The sequence below is a fragment of the Apium graveolens genome, chromosome 6 (assembly GCF_009905375.1).
Source record: "Apium graveolens cultivar Ventura chromosome 6, ASM990537v1, whole genome shotgun sequence".
Classification (NCBI taxonomy): domain Eukaryota; kingdom Viridiplantae; phylum Streptophyta; class Magnoliopsida; order Apiales; family Apiaceae; genus Apium; species Apium graveolens.
In genome coordinates, this window is record NC_133652.1 from 76,829,518 (window position 1) to 76,851,469 (window position 21,952).

General features: G+C 33.5%; 2 protein-coding genes across 2 annotated transcripts; one reads left to right on the forward strand and one right to left on the reverse strand.

Moving 5' to 3' along the window:
• Positions 1–12,949: 12,949 nt before the first annotated feature.
• Positions 12,950–13,618, reverse strand: LOC141665251 (uncharacterized). Its single transcript, XM_074471229.1, has one exon. It carries the CDS (start codon positions 13,616–13,618, stop codon positions 12,950–12,952), a length of 669 nt encoding a protein of 222 aa, XP_074327330.1.
• Positions 13,619–16,560: 2,942 nt separating this feature from the next.
• LOC141668545 (putative serine/threonine-protein kinase At1g54610) lies at positions 16,561–20,171 on the forward strand. The gene is made up of 7 exons (XM_074475459.1): positions 16,561–17,000; positions 17,165–17,449; positions 17,914–18,231; positions 18,721–18,948; positions 19,244–19,344; positions 19,431–19,551; positions 19,687–20,171. Exons 1-7 carry the CDS (start codon positions 16,713–16,715, stop codon positions 19,996–19,998), a joined length of 1,653 nt encoding a protein of 550 aa, XP_074331560.1. The 5' UTR covers positions 16,561–16,712; the 3' UTR covers positions 19,999–20,171.
• The last annotated feature ends 1,781 nt before the right edge of the window (positions 20,172–21,952 follow it).

Here is a 21,952-nt window from a genome sequence, read left to right on the forward strand (position 1 = left end):
CTTGGAGACAAACATTTTGTTCGGCTCTTAGAGAAGTGTTAATCTTTCTTAGCATTATTTTGAGAACAATGCTCCCTCTAGCGATGTTGCGAATTTTTGATTTGTTATCTAACTATAGCCAATATTTTTTCCATGACACTTATTAATATTAGATGCTTCTTTGGCTAGGGGTGAACGAAACCTGACCGACCCACTAAAGCCGATCCAAACCAACCATTTTTTAGGCTGAAGAACCCGACACTTTCTACTGAAGCTTTAATCGGTTAATTTGTTAAAAACCCGATCAATTTGGGTTGGGTTAGGGTTTAGCGATTATAAACTTGAACCAACCCAATCATATGTTGCATCTTCGGTCAAATTATTCAGTTCTATAATTTTTATTTTACCAAATTAGTGGTTCTGTTACTTATTTTCTAGTTAATAATCAGGTTATGTTGTAAATAATGTTACAATGAGTTAATACATATTTTAAATTCATTTCAAAAGTGTTAGTCATAGAAATTTTAATGTTCATCTTTGTCAAAGTACCAGTTGTGCTTAGCTTACCTTCTAGGCTATAACAAAATGTTTTATATGTCCTTTTCTGAAAATAAAATGTTGCTGACTGGTTAGAATCTTGCATTTGACATTTGACCAGATATTATGATGTAATTTTTGGAACATGCATTATTCATTTCAGATGACATAGTGGCTGCATTATAACATGGTCTTTTTAAAGCAGTATTTTCAAGCATTAAGCTTGTTTATGTTGTGTACTATTAAAAAAATTTGCACTTATGTTCTATTGGGTCTTAACTTTGACACGAGAATAAGCCAATTAACTCGATCCTACATGGACCTATATAAATAGTAGTGTTGGGTTAGACATATATTTTCGGGTTAGTGGGTTAAAATTTTTCTAAACCGAATATATTGGGTTGGGTTATTTTTACCACTAACCCGACCAACTCAACCTTTGTTCACCCCTATCTTTAGTTATTAAGATATGCTTCTTCGGGTACTTTACCTTAACATATTTATTATATCTACTATCTTTGCCCCAAAGTATTAAAGGGATTAAGCAGTAAGAACATTTTTAAAAATTTACGTGTTAATGACATTTTGTTTGCCCCAATTCCGAATGAGGGTAGTTAGTGTCCTAAAGACTTGTATAATCATAGAATATTTAAGCATCTGTTTATGTATAAATGTGAACAAGTGTCCTATCTTCTTCAGGCGGCTCCTCTAGATAAATACTTGTTCAGTATAATTGTTGAACATGAACCGTGTTCAAAAACGAGCCAGACAATCCCCCAACTCATCATTTTGCCTCTGTCTGCGATGTATCAATGTTTTCGTGTCTTTTTTCCTTCGGTGTAATTGCGAGTAATACCTCAGGATTTCCTCTTCAGTTGTTCACAATAGTTGATAGATCTTGGCCTTAAAGACTTGTACCACATCGAAGTCGAATCTTTCAGCTAGGGCTTTAACATCTTATATAGCATTATATCGAGATTCCCCATTTCGGTCATGGACTATTTATACATATCACAATGATCTTCGGGGTCTCCCGATGGGGGAGTGTACTGCACGATCACCTCAATCACTATCGGCTCACGGTCGAATTTCCTGTCATCGAATATTGCTTTTTCTAACCTTCTTATCCTTGTTTAGGACACATCTCCTTCTTCTTTCTAAGAGTCTGAGGTCAAGATGAACTTCTTTCTTTTTCTTTTGTGGTGTGAGTCATAGTTTGTGGACTCATCTTCCTGGTCGTAGACACGTTTATCTTTCAGGAGTTTGTTTCCCAAAATATTTTGCCTTCATCCAGTGACGCCAGAAGCAACTTCTCTTCGAGTTCTAACTCTTTCCTTCAGATTTCAATTTCCTTTAGCTTCAAAACGTCAACATCCATCTTCTTTGCCTTCATTTGAGCTTCTTTCGATGCAAGTTCATTTGTCACAATCTTTCATTTCTTCTTGACGGCTTTCTCTGCCATCATCTTTCTAAATAAAGCTTACTACTGCGGTGTGGGGATGAGGTCCGCTTCGGCCTTGAACTCAGGTTTGAGGTTTCGGGGGGTTTCCAGAGGTTGTTTGAATGTTTGGCTATGAGGCAACAGGTCGGTGAAATCAGGCGATCCTCTGTTATCATTAGATATATTTGCCATCTTCTCAATTTCTCAAGAGGCTTGCTTGTATTCCCACAAACGATGCCAAATATTGGAACCATATTTCTGCACAGGCGGTTTTTGATTAATATCCTTCGACCGGACCTGCAACGAAGAAAATACGAGGGATTGCCCCCCCAATTCACCTCTGCTGTGAGAATAAATTTAGTTTTCGTAAATTTTTGTGAAGACATAAGCTTGAGAATAATCTTAGTCTGTGTGAATATGAATTAAATATATGAAAACTGTACCAATATTAACTTACAATTCTCTCACTTCTCGTTCAATTATGAACAATAAGAGGCGTGACCGTTATGGACATTTGGACCACGCCTCTCCTCTTTCTTGGGCCCACTACAAAGATATGGACGTTAAATTGACCGGACCTCAGAGTGGGCTTGGTTCACCTTAGACACTTATTTGGGCGTTGTTCGGATTATGCTACCTTTTCGGCCCAAACGCTTGATAGGCATAATCAGGTAGTCCTTCAACAAATAAATTTGTTTTCTTAAGAAAATTAGTTTATATATGGCCGAGTTAATGATATTAGAATATGATAATTGGTAGAATTTTAGAAGTATAAGGAATATGAAATGGTAAAGTTTCTTATTGAACATAGTAATACTCAATATCGATATTTGTATTTGATTTTTGAAATGTATTACTTTAAAAAGTGATTCGACCATTAACTAGTGAACAACTAACTTTTATTTTTTTAATAAGATTCCGACATACTCCCCTTGTTTTTATAAGTTTCAAAATTTTAAATAAATAATTCTGAACAAATTTTAGGTAAATATTTGCTTAAACAAGTGGATAAATTACTTTTTCCTAGACTAATAATTTGACATAACGAATTATATGGCTAATAATCAAAATAATGTTGGATTAGTGAATAACTAACTAGATATTTCGAGAAAAAAATTGGAAAATGTTTTCCCGTAAGAAGATATTTTGTTAGTATAAAAAGACTTATGAAAAATGATGTTGAGAAAATGTTCTTTCTGCAAAATAGTTTTTTTGCAGAATAATTATTTTTCAATAAATCATCCAAATTAAACTAAACATACAGAGTGTATCCTGCTTAGAACAGTGTTTGGGGAGGGATGTACGCATATCATGCCTCTATTCTTAAGAATATGAACGATGTTTTCGTGAAGACCCAACATCGTACACGATAAAAATATTGTGTGATAAAAGTAAATAATAGTGAAAATGACAAATATTAATACAACAAAGTAATAAGCATGGAAGAGACAAACCCGAGCTCGTGATTGTATTCACATGGGACATGTCTAAGAGTATTCAATATTAGAATTTTTGATACTTTTGTTACTTCTGACCTCAAATGGAAGAAAAAAAAACACCCTCATCTTTTGCACCACGTGTCTCCCATCGTTAACTTTTAATCTAATCTTGGTGATCGCAAATAGTCATCGCCTATCCCTCCACGTAGTGGTGAAATCATCTTTTGTAATATTGTGGATAAATAATATAATCATTTTTCTCATCACGTATTCTCTAACTTCCAAAAGAGAGAAACATAGTGAATTTAATATGTGTAATGGTGGTTGACAGCGGTTGACAAATAATCTAATAACTATGTTTCATTCATTTTCTGTTCTTAAAACCCAAAAATATAAATATCATACCCTCCTCAGATACTACTTTAAGCAGTATTTACAGGATAAATTTGGTTGGTTGGTATATTTCGTGTATCTTGATAATCCTTCATGTATAAATCATCATTGTGTGAACCATTATAGCGCTTGGCAAGAAGTAGAGATAATATCATATAGATCGATGTGTATATCTATCTATATATATTATAATAGCAGAAAAGTGGAGAGTCTCCAAAATATTTCAACCTAGTTTTCTTAATTTCTCATTTTTCTAAATTTTTAATTGAAATATTTTTCTAAGCTTTTAATAGCATAGTTATGATCATTAATTATACCTATTAAATTATATATTACACTAACTTTATTTTATTTATATAAAAGTTAAATGAACCCTTTTGAGATTATTGTATCATTTTCTATTATCTTTTCAAGATTAATAAAGATTAATTGAAGAGACGATCTTAACTTTCGCTCAATACCTTATCATAATTATGGACGACCATAATAAGTGATGAAAATATTTAGTTTTTCGGTGGTATATCGATATTGTGTATATAAGTAATATCAGCTGATTTTACTTTTCTACGTGAAAACATTTGACCAACCGTAATAAATTTGACCAACCCCGCACATTTCTCGACTGGTTAAAACAACAAAGTTTCATATATTATTCATTTCATTTAACTGATAAATTAATAGTTAAATCAAATATATTCTTAAACTAATATTGAACATTAATATTCTGAGAGAGGGTTCGGTTTCTAAAATATTATTTAGTCATACTTAAAATTTACAGTTTTTGTTCAAAAAGATTATGTTCATACGATTAGTGCTATTTTTTGTATTTATTTTTTTCACCATTATTAAAATGTTTACTATATAATTAGAGTATTCTTTCATATATTTATTCATGTAAATTTGCTTTGAATCAATTTATGTTAAACTGTAATATCCCGTAATTTTTAGAATAATAATAATAGAATAATAGAAAAAAAAGAATTAATTTTGATATGGACTAGGATTTAAAATTTAAATTAGACTAATGGGCAGATTCTAATATGGATAAATTTTAGGTTAAGATTTATGGTTTTGTAGCATTATAAATACACCATATTCGTATTCCCGTTTTTTAATATCAAAATTCGTAGGTCTCTTCTCAGCATAAATCAGCAGTCTTGTAAAAATTTTAAAAAATTTATCGTAAGTCAGAATTTGTTGATTCTGCACTTTTCGGAAAGATCTTTTTTCTCTCTACAATTTTCGTATTTCGTGTTTTCCAATATAACATCGTTTAGAGGGTCAAAAAGAGTAAATTCAGATCTGGTCAGTTTTTGAGGTAAGTTTTTGATCGATCTTACTAGTGTTTTCAAAATTATGTGTTGTGCGTTTATATTTGATTATCAAAATTTGGGCTAAGTGATTAAATATTTGAAAAGTATTATGTGTTACAATATATGTATTGTTGTATATGTGTGGTGTCTAAATGATAATTTTGGATCTTTGATTTGTGCCATGGTTTGTGGAAATTTCGAGAAAGAACTTAGGACCGTAGTCACTGTATTGTAGTGACAGTTTTGTGAAAATTTAGGACCGCTATCACGGGGTTGTAGTGGTCGTGGCCTGAGTTATTGATTTTGAATTATTGTTGTTTATGTGGCATGTGTGTATCGAATAAGAATAAAATAAGAATATATTTCGAAAGTGTTTGTTTCGTATATCGTATCGTATATGTTATCGTATGTTGTTATATGTGTATATGTTACTTGGCCTGCTAGTTAGATCGATTGTTTTCTTGCTGGGCTGTATAGCTCATTACTTACATTTCAGGTTTCGCCTAAGATTCGAGTTGGATAACATTGGAGTTTTGAGGACTTAAAGACTTAGAATTTGAGTAGATTGACTTTCGGACTTTCGTTTTTAGCCGCGCGTTCGTATTGTCACCATTGTAATAAAATTTTGGATTAATTATTGTATTTTGCATTAGTTTTGATTTAGGATTAATCGTCCGGAAGTGGGGGCTGTTGCAGTTGGTATCAAGAGCATGCTGTCTTTCGGAGTGTGTTAAGTATGAGACTAGTACATTCCCTAGGATGCGTTCCCGTGGACCAGAGTTTGACCTTTTGTAGTTCAGGGGGTCGATGTGTCACGAACTTTAGGTTGTGAATTTGGGGACCAATTTTTTTAAAGAGGGGAGTATGTAATATCTCGTAATTTTTAGAATAATAATTATAATAGAATAATAGAAAAAAAGAATTAATTTTGATATGGACTAGGATTTAAAATGTAAATTAGACTAATGGGCCTAAAATTTGAATCAGATTCTAATATGGATAACTTTTAGGTTAAGATATAGGGTTTTGTAGCATTATAAATGCACCATATTCGTATTCCCCTTTTTTAATATCAAAATTCGTAGGGCTCTCCTCAGCATAAATCAGCAGTCTTGTAAAATTCTTAGAAATTCATAGTAAATCAGAATTTGTTGATTCTGAACTTTTCGAAAAGATCTTTTCGCTCTCTACAACTTTCGTGTTTCGTGTTTTCCAAGATAACATCATTTAGAGGGTCAAAAAGAGTATATTCAGATTTGGTCAGTTTTTGAGTTAAGTTTTCGATCGATCTTGCTAGTGTTTTTAAAATCGCGTGTTGTGCGTTTATATTTGATTATCAAAATTTGGGCTAAGTGATTAAATATTTGAAAAGTTTTATGTGTTACAATATATGTATTGTTGTATATGTGTGGTGTCTAAATGATAATTTTGGATCTTTGATTTGTGTCATGGGTTTGTGAAAATATCGAGTAAGAACTTAAGATCGTAGTCACCAGATTGTAGTGACAGTTTTGTGAAAATTTAGGAGCGTTATCATCGGGTTGTAGTGGTCGTGGCATGAGTTATTGATTTTGAATTATTGTTATTTATGTGGCATGTGTGTGTCGATTAAGAATAAGTATAAGAATATGTATCGAAAGTGTTTGTTTCGTATATCGTATCGTATATGTTATCGTATTTTGTTATATGTGTATGTGTTACTTGGCCTGCTAGTTAGATATATTATTTTCTTGTTGGGTTGTATAGCTTATTACTTATATATTCAGGTTTCGCCTAAGATTCAAGTTGGATAGCATTGGAGTTTCGAGGACTCAAAGACTTAGAATTTGAGTAGATTGACTTTTGGACTTCCGCTTTTAGCCGTGCGTTCGTATTGTCACCATTTTAATAGAATTTTGGATTAATTATTATATTTTGCATTAGTTTTGATTTAGAATTAATATTTCGGAAGTGCGGGCTATTACATAAACTCTTAAAAAAATATCTAATTATTTTTGAATAATACAATTTTATTTTTATTTTAATAACTCAAATGTATGTATGCTATTTCATTGTAATGTGTTAGAATGAATGGATATTAGAACTAAATTATCCGTATGACGAAAGGGTGTCGCCTTTTACGAACGATATTTACTTATATTTAATATTCATAATTTTTATAGTAAAAATCACGTTCTTTTTGTAATTGTAATTTTTTATGTTTATAATTTTTTGAGATTATTAAAAATTTAGATATATATAATGAAAGTATTTTTCAAGTAATGATGATTCATGGAAATTATTTTGAATCAGTTTTTGTGAAAATTAATTAAAATTGCATTAAGAGCGTAAAATAGTAACAAAATGAAGAAAAAAAAGAAATTTATTGGCTCAAAAATAATGAAGCAAGATTAAGTGAAGTACATTTTTTTATAAAATTTCTTTTCAATATATAATGGAATTTATGAACAACTTAAGTTAAATAATCAATAGATTTTATGAATTTTATTCACCACTTTGGAACAGTCACAAATATAAATTTTTGTTGTCCCACAAAAATTTGTCAAACACAAAATGTTATAATATAATTTTCGTAACACATAACATGTAATTTTCAATTTATCGTATCAACTAGCACATTATTAATCTCGATAAATAATATAATTAAATACATATATTTTAAAAAGAACTCAATGTCACGCCTAGCACGGTTTCATATCCAAGTTGTACTAATGTAAAGGAGGACACAATGACGGTAATGTGGCGCCTTTTATATATATTTTTGTATTTTCTCATTTTTTATATTATTAAATAGAAAACATATTATATTCAATAACGAGAGAGCGGCTAACATGTTTCACGATAAGAAGGCTTTTTAAACTTTTTGATTTATTTTATTTATTTATTGTTCATAATTTCAGAATAACCAAGATCAGTTAAAAATTATTAAAAAAATTGAAAAATTATTTTAGGAAACTTGCTGCGAAGCGCGGCTTAATACACTGGTTAAGAACTTGGGAGATGGGAGGGGGCTCAGAAGCTCACTTAAATGGTCGTAATGGGTCAAAATAAGAGCCCAACCCACATGCACAACACAACAGACAACATTAGTCCAATTACATAAACGGGAGAGAACTAGTTGAGAGTCGTACGTAAAATAAAGACCCATTTAGCATATAGTAGAACCCCTGTAAAGTGATACTTTCTAGAGTGATAACCTCTTTAAATTAATAAAATATCTCGGTCCTGACTCGGGACCGGTATTAAAAATTAATATCCCCTCTATCGTGATAATTAATATTTTTTTAGAAAATTTTAGTGTTAAATATCGGTCACAATTTTCGTATAAAGTGATAATTTCAATTATATATATATATACATGTATTTCATGTCCCCTATGAATCAGAAAAATATTTCATGATACTAGCTTGCTTTAGGTTTGATTGTCCAATAACTTTTACATTATCTAATATCTTCCGAATTGTCTTCCCCTCATCTTTGTGGTCGCCCTCTTGTTGTAATAAGAATATCTCTATTGATTGTAACATTTGAATAACGCTAGATGTTAGAATTTTAAGTATCTCGTAACTATCATCTTCTTCTTCATTCGCCTCCGATTCATTTTAATTTTATTGACTTAGCAAAGTCTCAACAATATTATTTTGTTCCGTTGGAGTGTAGAAAATCTCTTGCTCGGGCCCGCAAGGGTTGGCTCAGCTAGTTAAAAGAGGGGATAACTATCCTCTTGGTCATAGGTTCGAATCCCACGGGAGGAGAATTTATGATTATGCCTCATGAGCCAGAGCCTGTCGCTTAAATACAGTTTACCTTGGTTCACGTGGTTTGCAGGCTATTGCGTGAGCCCGTAGGGTTTACCCATTGCGCACCCGAAGGGTAGCGGCTGTGGGTTACCTACGATAAAAAAAAATCTCTTGCTCGGCCGAAAAATCAAGTAATTGATTAACATCCATTGGATTCTTATACTGTATGTTCAGTATTAGGAAACTACTAGTTTCTGGTTAGTTGAATTTAGAAATGTATTGAATAATTCTTTTTTATAATTCTAGTAAGTTGAATATATACATATAAGAGGTATAATGTATATGAGTAATTAAAATTAAAATTAAATTATTTTCACACTAAAAAAATACCAACCTCTCTTATGTGATAACCTCTCTAAAGTGATAATTTTTCCCGGTTCCAAGGTTATCACTTTAGAGGAGTTCTACTGTATTTATAAAAAGACTAAGGCAGTTCCCGGGCAGATGCCCGATTACCTCATAATTATTTTTAAAAAAAATATTTTAGAAATAGTTTAATTCAAATATATATTAATACTAAATTTATAATATGTATATATATAATAATGACTAATAAAATAAAATTTAAAAATAGTAGTACACAAAATATAAATATTGATTATCAACTTTATATTAAATTTAAAATATAAAAATAAATTGATGAATATTTATATAAATAAAATAAATTTTGATAAAGATAAAATTAGTGGATTAAAGAGAAATATTGTAAATTATAAATTTAAAAATATAAAAGTGAGGAGAAAAGGAAATAGTAAAAATGGAGAAAATAGAGAATTAGTGAAGTTAATGAGAGAAATTTTGAAAGTAAATTAAATGAGTAAAGAATTATTAGTGACCATGACACCTAATTTGATGATGTCAGTTTGACACCTATGATATTAGCTGTAATTTATTTAATATAATATAGATTATTTTTCACTGAAGAATGTAGAAATGTATACTTTGCGATTACTTAAAATTCTAAATTTTTAAAATTAAACAATTTTTATATTATATTTATATATACCACCTAGATTAAGAAATAACTAAGTCATTTATTTATTAAATTTTTATTGTAGTGACAAAGATGTTTAGTCCCATGAGAATGTATTTAATTTATTGTTAAAATTTATTTTTTATAATGATATATTTATAGTGTACAACTTTTTTTTGAGAAAAGAGGAAATTTTATAAAACACTAAAAACCAATTCCATCAGCCAAAATACACTCCAACACACCGGAAGGAGGTAAAACAAACACATTCGTAGTCCCTAGCAAACAAGGAAGTTTAGCTACATTATGAGCTACACTATTTGCTTGTCTTCGGACATGTTGAACTTTCACATCCAATCTTCTATGTAATATCTCGTGGCATCCATCTAGAATAATGCTAACCTCTGAGTAATATCTAACTTTCTTCTTCAGAGCATTAGCCACAGTAAGCGAGTTGGTTTCCAGCACGACATTCCGAACCTTCTTTGTTTCAATCCACTGCAGAGCTTCATAAAACCTCCACTGCCTCAGCCTCAAGTACCAAAACTTTTCCTTCTATACACTTGTTTACTCTTGCTATAAACTTACCCTTATCATTCCTCACAACCATACCCACCTTGAATGATGAGCTGCCTTCTTGAATCGATGCATCAACATTCACTTTGTACCAACCTAACTCTGGAGCTTGCCATTTCCTTACAATCTTTTCCTTAACATGTCCAGTGTCAAGTTGATTTCCACGTTGCTAAGCTTTCTTCCAATCTGTAATCATCTTTGCACTCAGATCCATTACAATCTGAGGTGTCAATTATTTTCCTTCCCAAACTCTTTTATTCCTCACAAACCAAATGCCCCATAGAGTTTGAACCAACGACACAAGCTTGGTTCCGCTACCAGAACTCAATTCTTCCAGCACCCAATCTGACAAATACTCTACCCTGGTAATGTCATGTTCTCCTCCTGTATAGTTCCAACAGCTCCTGGTATACGGGCATTCTAAAAACAAATGTCGAGTATGCTCTATATCAACATTACAAACCGGACATATAATCGGAGTCTGGACTCCTCTTCCTCTTAGCATATTTCAAACTGGTATATTATTCCTATATAGACGCCACATGAACACCTTCATTTTATGAGGAACAACAATCTGCCAAATTCTTCTCCAACCATTGGAAACATTTACACCATTCTCTCTAATTTTTTTGTCAAACCAGAAGTGATATCCCGACTTTGCTGTATATTTCCCATCCTTGGAATGCATCCACGCTATTCAATCTAGAATTCGATTATGAGGAATTCTAGTACTTAGGATACAATCAACATCAACCGTATGAAAAGTTTGTTGAATTTTAGTCACATCCCATTGTTTAATGTTTGGACGGAAATAATCAGCCACCTTATCACCTCTGCTGCTATTGACATGATGATTCTCCACTCTATAATCATTTTTCCCCCTCAGCCATTGATCATGGAATATATTTATACTGTTTCCATCTCCCAGCACCCATTTAAACCCTTTACTCAGCTCTTCTTTTGCTTCACATAACCCAGACCAAATGAAGCTTACATCTCTACCTTTTTGAGCTCCTAACACATGATTATTAGGAAAATACCTCGCTTTATATATTCTAGCCACTAGGGAATCAGGTTTGATCATGAATTGCCATATCAATTTTCCTAACAACGCCATGTTGTAACCTTGCAGACTCCGGAAGCCTAAACCCCCTTTATCCTTTGCCATACACATGTTTTCCCATGATAACCATCTCATTCCTTTACTATCACTCTTCCATGACTTCCACCAAAAACCATTTAACATCCTTTCAATCTCCGTCGAGAGAGATTTTGGTAATAAAAAACAAGACATACAATGCGACGGGATCGATTGGGCTACATTTTTAAGAAAGACTAGCTTACTTGCCTTTGATATTTTACAGTTGCTCTACCCTTGTATTTTCGGCCACATTCTTTCTTTGACGAAATTAAACACCTTCTTTCTTGATCTACCAATTAGCGATGGAAGACCTAGGTATCTACCCTCCCTCAGATCATTATGTACACCCATGATGTTGGAAAATTGGCTTTGTTTGTCTCGTCTTACATTGGAGCTAAAGAATATTCCTTATTTTTGAAAATTTACCGCCTGTCCCGACTCTTGCTCATACAAATTCAACAGAAACTTCACATTTTGAGCTTTAGTTTCATTTGCCTTGAAAAACAAAAAAACTGTCGTTGGCAAAAAGTAGATGCGTAACAGCTGGAGCATCTGGACTAATTATGCACCCAATAATTCTTTCTTTCTGAGCTGCTACAATGAGGGCATGAGATAAGCCTTCTACACATAAAAGAAAAAGGTAGGGAGAGAGCGGATCTCCCTTCCTTAATCCTCGTTTTTGTGATAGGCCCAACATATGATCCGTTTAAACACACCATATAATTCACTGTTGTAACACAAAGCTTCATCCAAGATACCCATTTTTCATTAAAACCCGATACTCTCATTCTATGCCACAAATACCTCCAATTAACTCTGTCATACGCTTTGCTTATGTCGAGTTTCAAAGCCACCTCTCATTCCTGAATTCCTTTCTTTCTTTTCATGTAATGAATCGACTCAAAAGCTATCAACTCATTATCTGTGATGCTTCTTTCTGGGATAAACGCAGACTGATTTTCTGAGATAGCAGTAGGTAGCACATTTTTTAGTCGATTTTCCAACACTTTTGCAATCAGTTTATATACTACGTTACACAGTGCTATTCACCTCTGCCGGAAACATACATTCATCTAGCCATTTCTTACTGCTTTGGAAAACTTCTCGCCCAACCAAATCCCAGAATTGTTGAAAGAACGCAGGATTATATCCATCCGGTCCAGACACTTTTTCTGGATGCATTTGTTTCAATGCTTCATTAAATTCTTCAAAATTTATGTTGGCAGTAAGCATTTGATTTTGTTCCTCTGAAATAGCTCTTTCCTTCATGTTCACATTTGATTCAGTCACGTTACTTTCTACAGAGTAAATTTCTTCAAAATATTGCTTTATCAATTTTTGCATCTATTTTACATCATCAACTTTCTCTCCCGTGTATCTTCAGATAAGCTATATTATTCAGTTTTTTCCTTTTCGTTGCTTGATTATGGAAGAACCTCGAGTTTGTGTCTCCCTCTTTAAGCCAAAAAAATTTCGCACGCTGCTTCCAGTATACCTCTTCATGCAACAGCAGTTCATTTAATCTCTCCCTCTCCTCAAAATAAGTTGCCACACCATCGTTATCCTCACGATTAAGCAAAGAATTTAACACTTCCTTCTGCTGCTTGACTTTATCTCGAAACTTATGAAAAAACTTTCTACCCCACTTCGACATGAATTTAGACAGTGAGATCAGCTTAGGTATAATGTTCATCGTTGGAATTTCTTTCCAAGCCTTTATATTTTCCTCTTTAAACGATGGTTCTTTTAGCCATGAATTTTCAAACCGAAATCTGAATTGTTTTCTCAAAACCGAAGTGTCACACAAACTTATTTGGATTGGTTCGTGATCAGAACTAGTAGCATGACTAACCTTCAGCATGCATAACGGAAACTTCTTCCACCACTCCTCTGTAACAAAAACCCTATCCAATCTTTCCTTAACCCAGTTAGGTTTGCCTTTACTCTTCTCCCACATAAAGTTTCCTCCCATTAAATCCAACTCTACGAGCCTGCAATCTTCAATTGTTAAGCGAAAACCATCCATTAGCGATTGTGGATGTGGATGTTCTCCTTGTTTATCAAACGCATATAATAGATCATTGAAATCTCCATAAATGCACCATGGTAGAGAATATTTAGTTGCTAGCCTACATAACAGGTCCCATGATTCCTGCCTTCTGTGTCTTTCCGGGGGCTATAGAAACACGTTAACCGCCAAGCTGGGTCATTCTTTTCAACAAACAGCAGATCAATATGATTATTAGAAGAATCAACCACTTTACATCCCATTAATTGCTTCCACATGACTGCTAAGCCCCCTCCTTGACCAACCTTGTCTACAGCAAAATATTCAGAAAACCCGAATTTGCCACTCAACTCAGCTATAACATCCTCGTTTACTTTTGTTTCAGATAAAAATATGAATGTGGGTGACAGAGACTTAATCAAGTCCCCAAGAACGCGAACTGTACGAGGGTTCCCCAACCCTCGATAGTTCCAACTTAAAAGATTCATAATGGCTGGCTAGCTTGCAGCGCAAGTGTAGCCAAATCATATTATTTAGATACTGAACAATCCGAGTCAGAAAGAACAGCTTCTGGTGTTAAGGAAATATTGTTTCTCAACCCTTCTCCAATTAAAATCCCGCCAGTTGTTTCAACCTTACCATCTTTATCCACATTTTCTTTATCAAATCTCCGATAATCATGCATTCCCACCAGACTTCTATCATTATCTCTGAAATTTCCTCCCTTGTTTGGTGGACAGTTGCTACTCCGCCCAATTTTCGCTTCCCAGTCAACATCCTGTTCATCTCTCAGCCACTTGCTTCTACCCTGGTTTGTCGCCCTACGCGGTGGCGCTCTCAGCCATACGCCCCATTCCTTAGCATTACTTTCACTTCTTTTGTCCAGGTTTCTCCTGCAAAATCTCTCTGTGTGTGATAGGAGTCCACACGCAAAACAGAAATCTCCTAGGCGTTCATACTTACATGACACTGTGAATTCCGTATCATTCCTTCTATTGATTTTCTTCTTCTTTTTGAGGGTTTTACGCACATCTAGTCTTATCAGTAATCTCATGTATTTCATCCAGATACTAGAATTGTTTTTAGCATCATAACTAAGGAATTCACCAAAAAAATCCCCAAGTTGTTTTCCAACATTTTCCGACATGAATCCCGTAGGAAGATTATGTATTTGAATCCATATCTCAGTGAACCATAGAGGAACTTTCAGTGGATCTTCACCGGAAGGAATTTGACTGGTAATTAGCATTGCATTATCGAAAGACCAAGGCCCTACATTGCACACCCATAACATGTCTTCTCTATGATAAAACTGAAACAAGAAAATTCCAGGATCGATCTCTTTGATGTTAACGCCCATCGTAGGTTTCCAAACATCCTCCATTTTCGATACCATTGCTCTCGTATTAATGTTCTTCTCCGTTAAAAATCTGCCCACAAGACACAGTTCGTATTTGTTCACCTGTTCCTCCACATCATCATCGAATATAAATTCCCCATTTTCCTCCTCCTCTATGTTCAAAGCTGCATTTGTTCATCTAAGTTTTGGTACCGCGCCATAGCCAAAAGTCTCACAACCTTAGATGTCAGGTCGAAGAGAAAACACAACACTTACATACACGGAGAGAAAACTTACATTTTTCGGAAAATATTATATTTGAATTTATAATGTACAGCTTATAATCAAATTTGAGTAATAAATCGTGTAAGGAACTTTAACTAGTATAACTTCTAAGAGTTTATAAACAATTTTGGGAATTTGTTAAAAATATACAAGTTTTCAATTTTTTTCGTAAAATATAGTAAAAGTTACATTTGACCTTGTAAGAAATTGGAATGTGAGATTGCAAATATTGCATTGAAGGTGACTATCTCATTTTTATAAAAAAATAGTATATTTTTGAGTAAACCCTAAGAAGTTTTGGTTAAAAAATAAATTATTACTTAAAATAAAATATATTTTGAATTACCGTTAATTTGAATAGATTTATTGATAACACAGGTGATAAACATTTAATAAATTGATAGAAATTATCTTATAAAAAGATGCTATTCATTCTTGGAGCAAATTCAATAGGATGCTATCCATATATCAAATAAAAAACTCAATTCCAACTAAGTTAAATGTAAAATAGTAAAATATTCAACTCGTCCTCAATATTATAGTTTTTACTAAATATAGAATTAAGTATAATTTGTCACATAAGCTCAAGTCTTATAATTGTATCTTAGTTAAATAAAATTTAAATTTATTTAAATATATTTTGTATATATAAGTGTCTAAAATCATTTTGTAATTTTAAATTATGACAATAACTATATTTATTTGAACACCATCGTTGGATATTTGGGATTTACTCCAATAATATCGGGGAGGTCCTATAGATAAGTGAGGTAAAACTACCTAAAATGAGAAATTACGAAAATATTGGGATCACATATAGACATAGTTCTACTGTTTAAATTTTAAGATATCATGTTAATTGTACTTTTTGTCATCTTAATTTTTATTAAAATGAGAAATTACAAAAATAATAATATATAAATTTTATTTGAGATTTTTTATCCATCTTTTAAAAATAATTACAAAATTATAATTTATAATAAAAAATAATAAAATATGCAAATTTTGTGAAAAAGTATTGAATTATTTTTTGATCGGTGTTTCATTTGTATCCGGAGGAATATTTTTTAAAAACCACCATTAAAATATAGAGTTAATTAATCGATTGTATTCACCCGCCATAGTCAAATTAGTACGACCATCACCTGTAAAAAATGACTGGTTATTTAGGTAAGAGGTTTTAAAAAGGTTAATGAAAATACAACCAAAAAGCAGAAATGATTTCTCAACTCAAAACCACTTTTGACTTTGGGTCCAAATAATATGTTTGTAATTGTAACTACCAGTAGCATTGGATGTGACACTGACACCGAATAATTATAACCCAAGTAACCAAACACATTTTAAGTCTCTAGTTTTTGTCATTCCTTAGCCTCCTTGCATGATTGTTTCAAACCAAAACAACCAATCTTTGTAGTGCTTTTTCGCTGTCTTTGTCCTGATTACCCGTATAATTCTTTCAAGATTCTCACATGGCTAGCTAAATTTATGGGTTGTGTTCTCGGTACGAGAGCCACCGGTGATGGCTCTCGTCGGAGAAGCTCTAGAAATGATAATTCTAGTGCTTTACATGTGAAGACTAAAAAGAAGGAAAATAGACAAAGCATTGAAAAATCTGATGGTGAGTTGCAAGCAGCAGAGAAGCTTAGACCATTGTACGAGTTCAGGAAGCTGAGAGCAGGCCAAGGGTGGCCTTCGTGGCTGAGTGATGTAGCCGGAGATGCTATTAAAGATTGGACTCCTCGTCGTGCTAATACTTTTGAGAAACTCGATAAGGTTCTGTTCTGCTTCTATATAATTTTATAAATTGTTCTGCAATTTTTAGAAGTACGATATAATTGTTTTTACGTGTTCTCAGGCTTAAACTGTAATTACTAGAGCGTAAATTTGCATATATGATTTGATGATGACATGTTTTATGATTTGCGTGGTTTAATTAGATAGGGCAGGGGACGTATAGCAATGTATATAAAGCAAGAGACTTGATCACTGGGAAAATAGTTGCATTGAAGAAGGTCAGGTTTGATAACTTAGAGCCAGAGAGTATCAAGTTTATGGCTAGAGAGATTCTTGTTCTCAAAAAGCTGGATCATCCCAATGTAATTAAGCTTGAAGGTTTGGTCATTTCACGGATATCTAGCAGTCTTTATCTTGTTTTCGAGTACTTTGATCATGATCTCGCTGGACTTTCTGCAATCCAAGATATCAAATTTACTGAGCCACAGGTGAGTCTTGAACTTGATGTAGTTCTATCTCTAAACTAAAAGTTCATGTTGGTTAAACTCGTTAAAATTGTGTATTGTAGATATAAACAACTGTTATATTGTAATTATATCTAAGGCTTATGCCTAGCTTCAAGATTGAATAAGAGGAGAAGTTGAGATTATTTTATCAAATAAGAACCTCCAGATTAGAACTGTATTTGGTCCACATTGCTTATTTAAATGTCTTGTTATAGAGTTGATGGAACCTACCTTTTGTGTGATTGCTCTGATCTAGTTAAGATCATGCATGCTCTGTAATCTAATTAAGGCCGGTCATTTTGAAGACACGCAGTTATTCTTTTTTCATACTACAAATCAGAAAAAAAATATGCATAATCCATGAGCACTGGGGTTCCAATGTTGCATAGATATGGACGTATAACTTTAAGATGCTGAACCATATGACTATATAATTCCTGTGGCAGGTCAAGTGCTTCATGAAGCAATTGCTGTCTGGGCTTGAGCATTGCCACAGCAACGGTGTTCTGCATCGCGATATAAAGTGCTCCAATTTACTTATTGACAGCGAAGGAAATTTAAAAATTGCTGATTTTGGTCTAGCTACTTTCTATGATCCCACGAAGAAACATTCCATGACTAGTCGTGTTGTCACACTTTGGTACCGCCCTCCAGAGCTTCTTCTTGGTGCCACTCACTATGGTATTGGTATAGACCTCTGGAGTGCTGGCTGCATTTTTGGGGAGCTGCTTGCCGGAAAACCAATACTGCCAGGACGGACCGAGGTATTGTTATATAGCTCTCTCTTTCTGGTTGTTTATTCCTTTTGTTTGGTAACCCTGAAGGTCTTGGTAAAACTGATGAGGTCTTTAACCAGGAGGAGTCTAGGACTAACAATGCATTTTTTGATTTTTGTTGATGTGTTTTAACCTTTCTTAGCATTTTTATGATATAGGCTTCAGAGCTCTGTCAACTGTCCTAGATGCCACGTTCTGGGTTAAGATGCTAAAAACAAGTTTGTTTGTTCAGTGGTTCAGCCTTTACATTAAGTAATTTTCTGTTTGCTAAAAAAATGATCTTATATATGGTTAAAAACCTCTTTAAAAAAAAATTATTTTAGCGATATTATTATTTAATACTACTTAGTCGAGGTTCAATTGTAGTACATATCAACTTGATCTAATTTCTGGTGGCGCAGTTATTGGTATCTCTGTTCTTTCTTCTGATTGACAATGTAGTTCAGTCTATCCATCTAAAATGTCGGTGCTCGTTAGGTGGAGCAACTACACAAAATATTCAAGTTATGTGGCTCACCATCTGAGGACTACTGGAAGAAATCACGGCTGCCAAAGGCAACACTTTTTAAGCCACAGCATCCGTACAAGCGTTGCACAACAGAAACCTTCAAGGGTTTTCCACCTTCTTCTCTCCCTTTAATTGATACTCTTTTGGCTATTGACCCTGGTGAGCGTGCCTCTGCCAATGCAGCTTTGAACAATGAAGTGAGTAATACGAGCCGTTTTCCTAAACAACTAGTTCAATGTTTTAACTGTTCCCCAACTTATTACTGGACATTAAGTATTTATCTATGCAAAGAATCTGTAGAATAATTCTAATCTCATAAAATTCAATTCTGGATCCTAAGATTTGGAGGATAAGTAAAAAACGAGATGAAAGTAAACTAATTATAGAATGTATCAGAAATAAGTTAAACTTGTCATTCTGTCACTGAAGTTGACTTTGTGGCCAATATATTCAAAATAGTCTGCTTATGTGGTGCAATTTCAATTTGTACAGTTTTTCTCTATGGAACCTTATGCTTGTGAGCCATCATCTCTACCGAAATACCCTCCTAGCAAAGAACTGGATATGAAGCGAAGAGATGAAGAAGCTAAAAGGTTTATCAGTCACTCCTTCAAGTGCACAATGTTAGGATGCTACTATGCTAAACCAAACTAATCGGTCGAATATGTTTTATATACAGGAACAGAGGTTCGAGTGAGAAAGCTCAGACTGTAGACGGCGCCAGAAAAGTACCACATGATGGCAACAGTAGGGCTATCCCTGCCCCGGAAGCCAATGCAGAACTTGAAACAAGCTTGGATGTATGTAATAAAATTCTCTTTCACCACTAGCTCAAAGATAAGAATATTCAGTTCTTCTCAGTAGCCGAGAGAAATCGTAAGACAATAATAGTTATGTTGCTTTGCTAATTCATTCATATTTCACATAATTCACAGAAGTGGAGAGTGGTGACACAAGCAATAGGTAAAAGTAAAAGTGAAAAATTTCCGCCTCCCCGCCAGGATGCAGAAGTAGGAAATCCTCTTGATAAATCACATAAATTCCCAGTCTCATTTGGTGCTGCTGGTTCCTCATTTAGATCAACGATATATGATCCCAAGTCATCACGTTCTGTTAAAGATACAGGAACCATGAGGATGAAAAGCAAGAAAGAACACTACACCAGAAGAGCCCCATCTCGGAGGTTTATTCGTGCATTTATTCCATCATCACTAAATATATCAAGAGATCTGAGATGCAAAAATTGAAAACGTATTTAGTAGCTACCTAGGTTGTTTACCTTCCTAAAAAAACATTTTTTGACCATTATTTTATAAATATTCGCTGTAGTCTGTTGTATTACTCACAAAAGAACACGAAGGGAGTCTGTGGTTTATGATCTATAATTTGCTATGTTGTACAGTTCCAGACTTGAGAGACAGCTTTGTGTTTATTAGAAACTTTTCTTCTTCTGCCCTGCCGGTCATTCTAACCAGGCAGGCAGCCATTGAAGATGTTCTGTAGCACGCCCTCTTGGCTTCTTCGCGGTACAGACTATATCCGCAAGTTGCCAGTTTGAACCAATAACTCCTAAATGCCATGGTCAAATCTTAAGTGCTAGTTAAAAACCAACAAAAATAGCCCCATGACATTTGTATTTTAAATCTTTTTAATGAATATAGCATTTTATTATAAATGATTGAAAGAATCAGAAGAGGGTACGGAAGACATCAGCCCTGCAATCTTCTCAACAAAGCGAATTTAGACAGGGCTGAGTGGAACTTGAGTGTCACAGTATAAATACATGATTACACAAATATGAGAAGTTGACAGAGTGCACTCTTTTTCCTCCCTAGTTTTTTCCCCTAGGTTTTATTCTTACGAGGTTTTAAGGAGACCTTTTTCGTGGGTTATCTATTTATTGTGGGTTATCTATTTCATACGTTAAGTTTTTATTGTCTAAACATCCGGAGGCAACTTACGCCTTTCGGTTAGACGATGAATTTGGTGATCGGAAAATATACTCTTTTGTATTTCAAAATTTTATCAATGAATTTTTTTCATTCTTGACAAAAAAAACAGAAGTTGACAGAGTGCTAGATATCACTACACACGCATTCCTATAGAAAGGAGCTTGACTCCCGAAATTGACAAATATGTTACGACACAAATCATAATCAGTCCACGAATCAGTACGCTTGAATGTCCTTTACATGACATGCTAGTATGTCACGCATTTCCCATTTCCCCCATTAAATTTATCATCAAATTTTGCACATTGATTTGTTAAGATATTGTATACCGTATATGCTTCCAGCTTAAAACCTTCTCAGTTTTATATCCACACTCCAACACTCGATGCTGGTGAGGATATTGATGCCAAATGTTCGGCAGATCTTCTATTCAATCCTTTTTCTTTTATTAATATTTTGATAATAATTATTATTTTATGAGTTATATATTAATATATCAATGTGATTAACTAAAAAATTCAATTAAATTTTAATTTATTGTATTAATACCAGTCCCAACTAAATTATAATGGGAGATTTAATTATACGGTATATAAAAGGGTTTTATATTTAATTATTCGGAATCGATTCATGCGAAATTGATTTATAGTATTTTCCGAACTTATTCGGTTCTTCGGATTCAGTTGATACTGGATTCAGGTTATTGTCTGCTTGGCCTCTGACAATGATATTGCCGTGAAACCTTTTATCACATAATTATACCTTAGCATCACGTCAATAATTTAATATACTTGATTAACCAGTTTTTGTTGCCCTGTTTTATGCATATATATCTTGCGTATAAGTTTAATATTATTTGATTTTTTTTGAAACATGAAAACTTTCATTAAAACGATGAACAATCAGCATGAAACATGAAAACTTTCATTAAAATGATAAACAATCAGCAATAATAGTCTCCAACAATGAGTGAGGAGGAGACATAAAAATATTGTAGCTATCTAGTGAACAAGGTACACGCGCTAACAAATGAGTGGCCTTGTTCGCTTGCTTTCTAATAAAACGTAAAGAGATGTCTCTTCTTGAACCAAGCAGATGACAACAATTATCAACAATGTGACCTACTTCCGTATGATACTTCACACCTCTGCAGATTGCATTCACTGCTAGGAGAGAATCACTCTCTATACACACATGTTTCTCAACTCTAGGCAAAATCCATTTAAGAGCCTCGTACACACCTGTAACT

Excerpts from the sequence above, each read along its gene's own strand:
- LOC141665251 (XM_074471229.1), bottom strand. The coding sequence starts at position 13,618 with ATGGATGGTTTTCGCTTAACAATTGAAGATTGCAGGCTCGTAGAGTTG.
- LOC141668545 (XM_074475459.1), top strand. The coding sequence starts at position 16,713 with ATGGGTTGTGTTCTCGGTACGAGAGCCACCGGTGATGGCTCTCGTCGG. Across the intron at positions 17,001-17,164 it reads CTTTTGAGAAACTCGATAAG|ATAGGGCAGGGGACGTATAG; the intron begins GTTCTGTTCTGC and ends TGGTTTAATTAG. Across the intron at positions 17,450-17,913 it reads TCAAATTTACTGAGCCACAG|GTCAAGTGCTTCATGAAGCA; the intron begins GTGAGTCTTGAA and ends TTCCTGTGGCAG.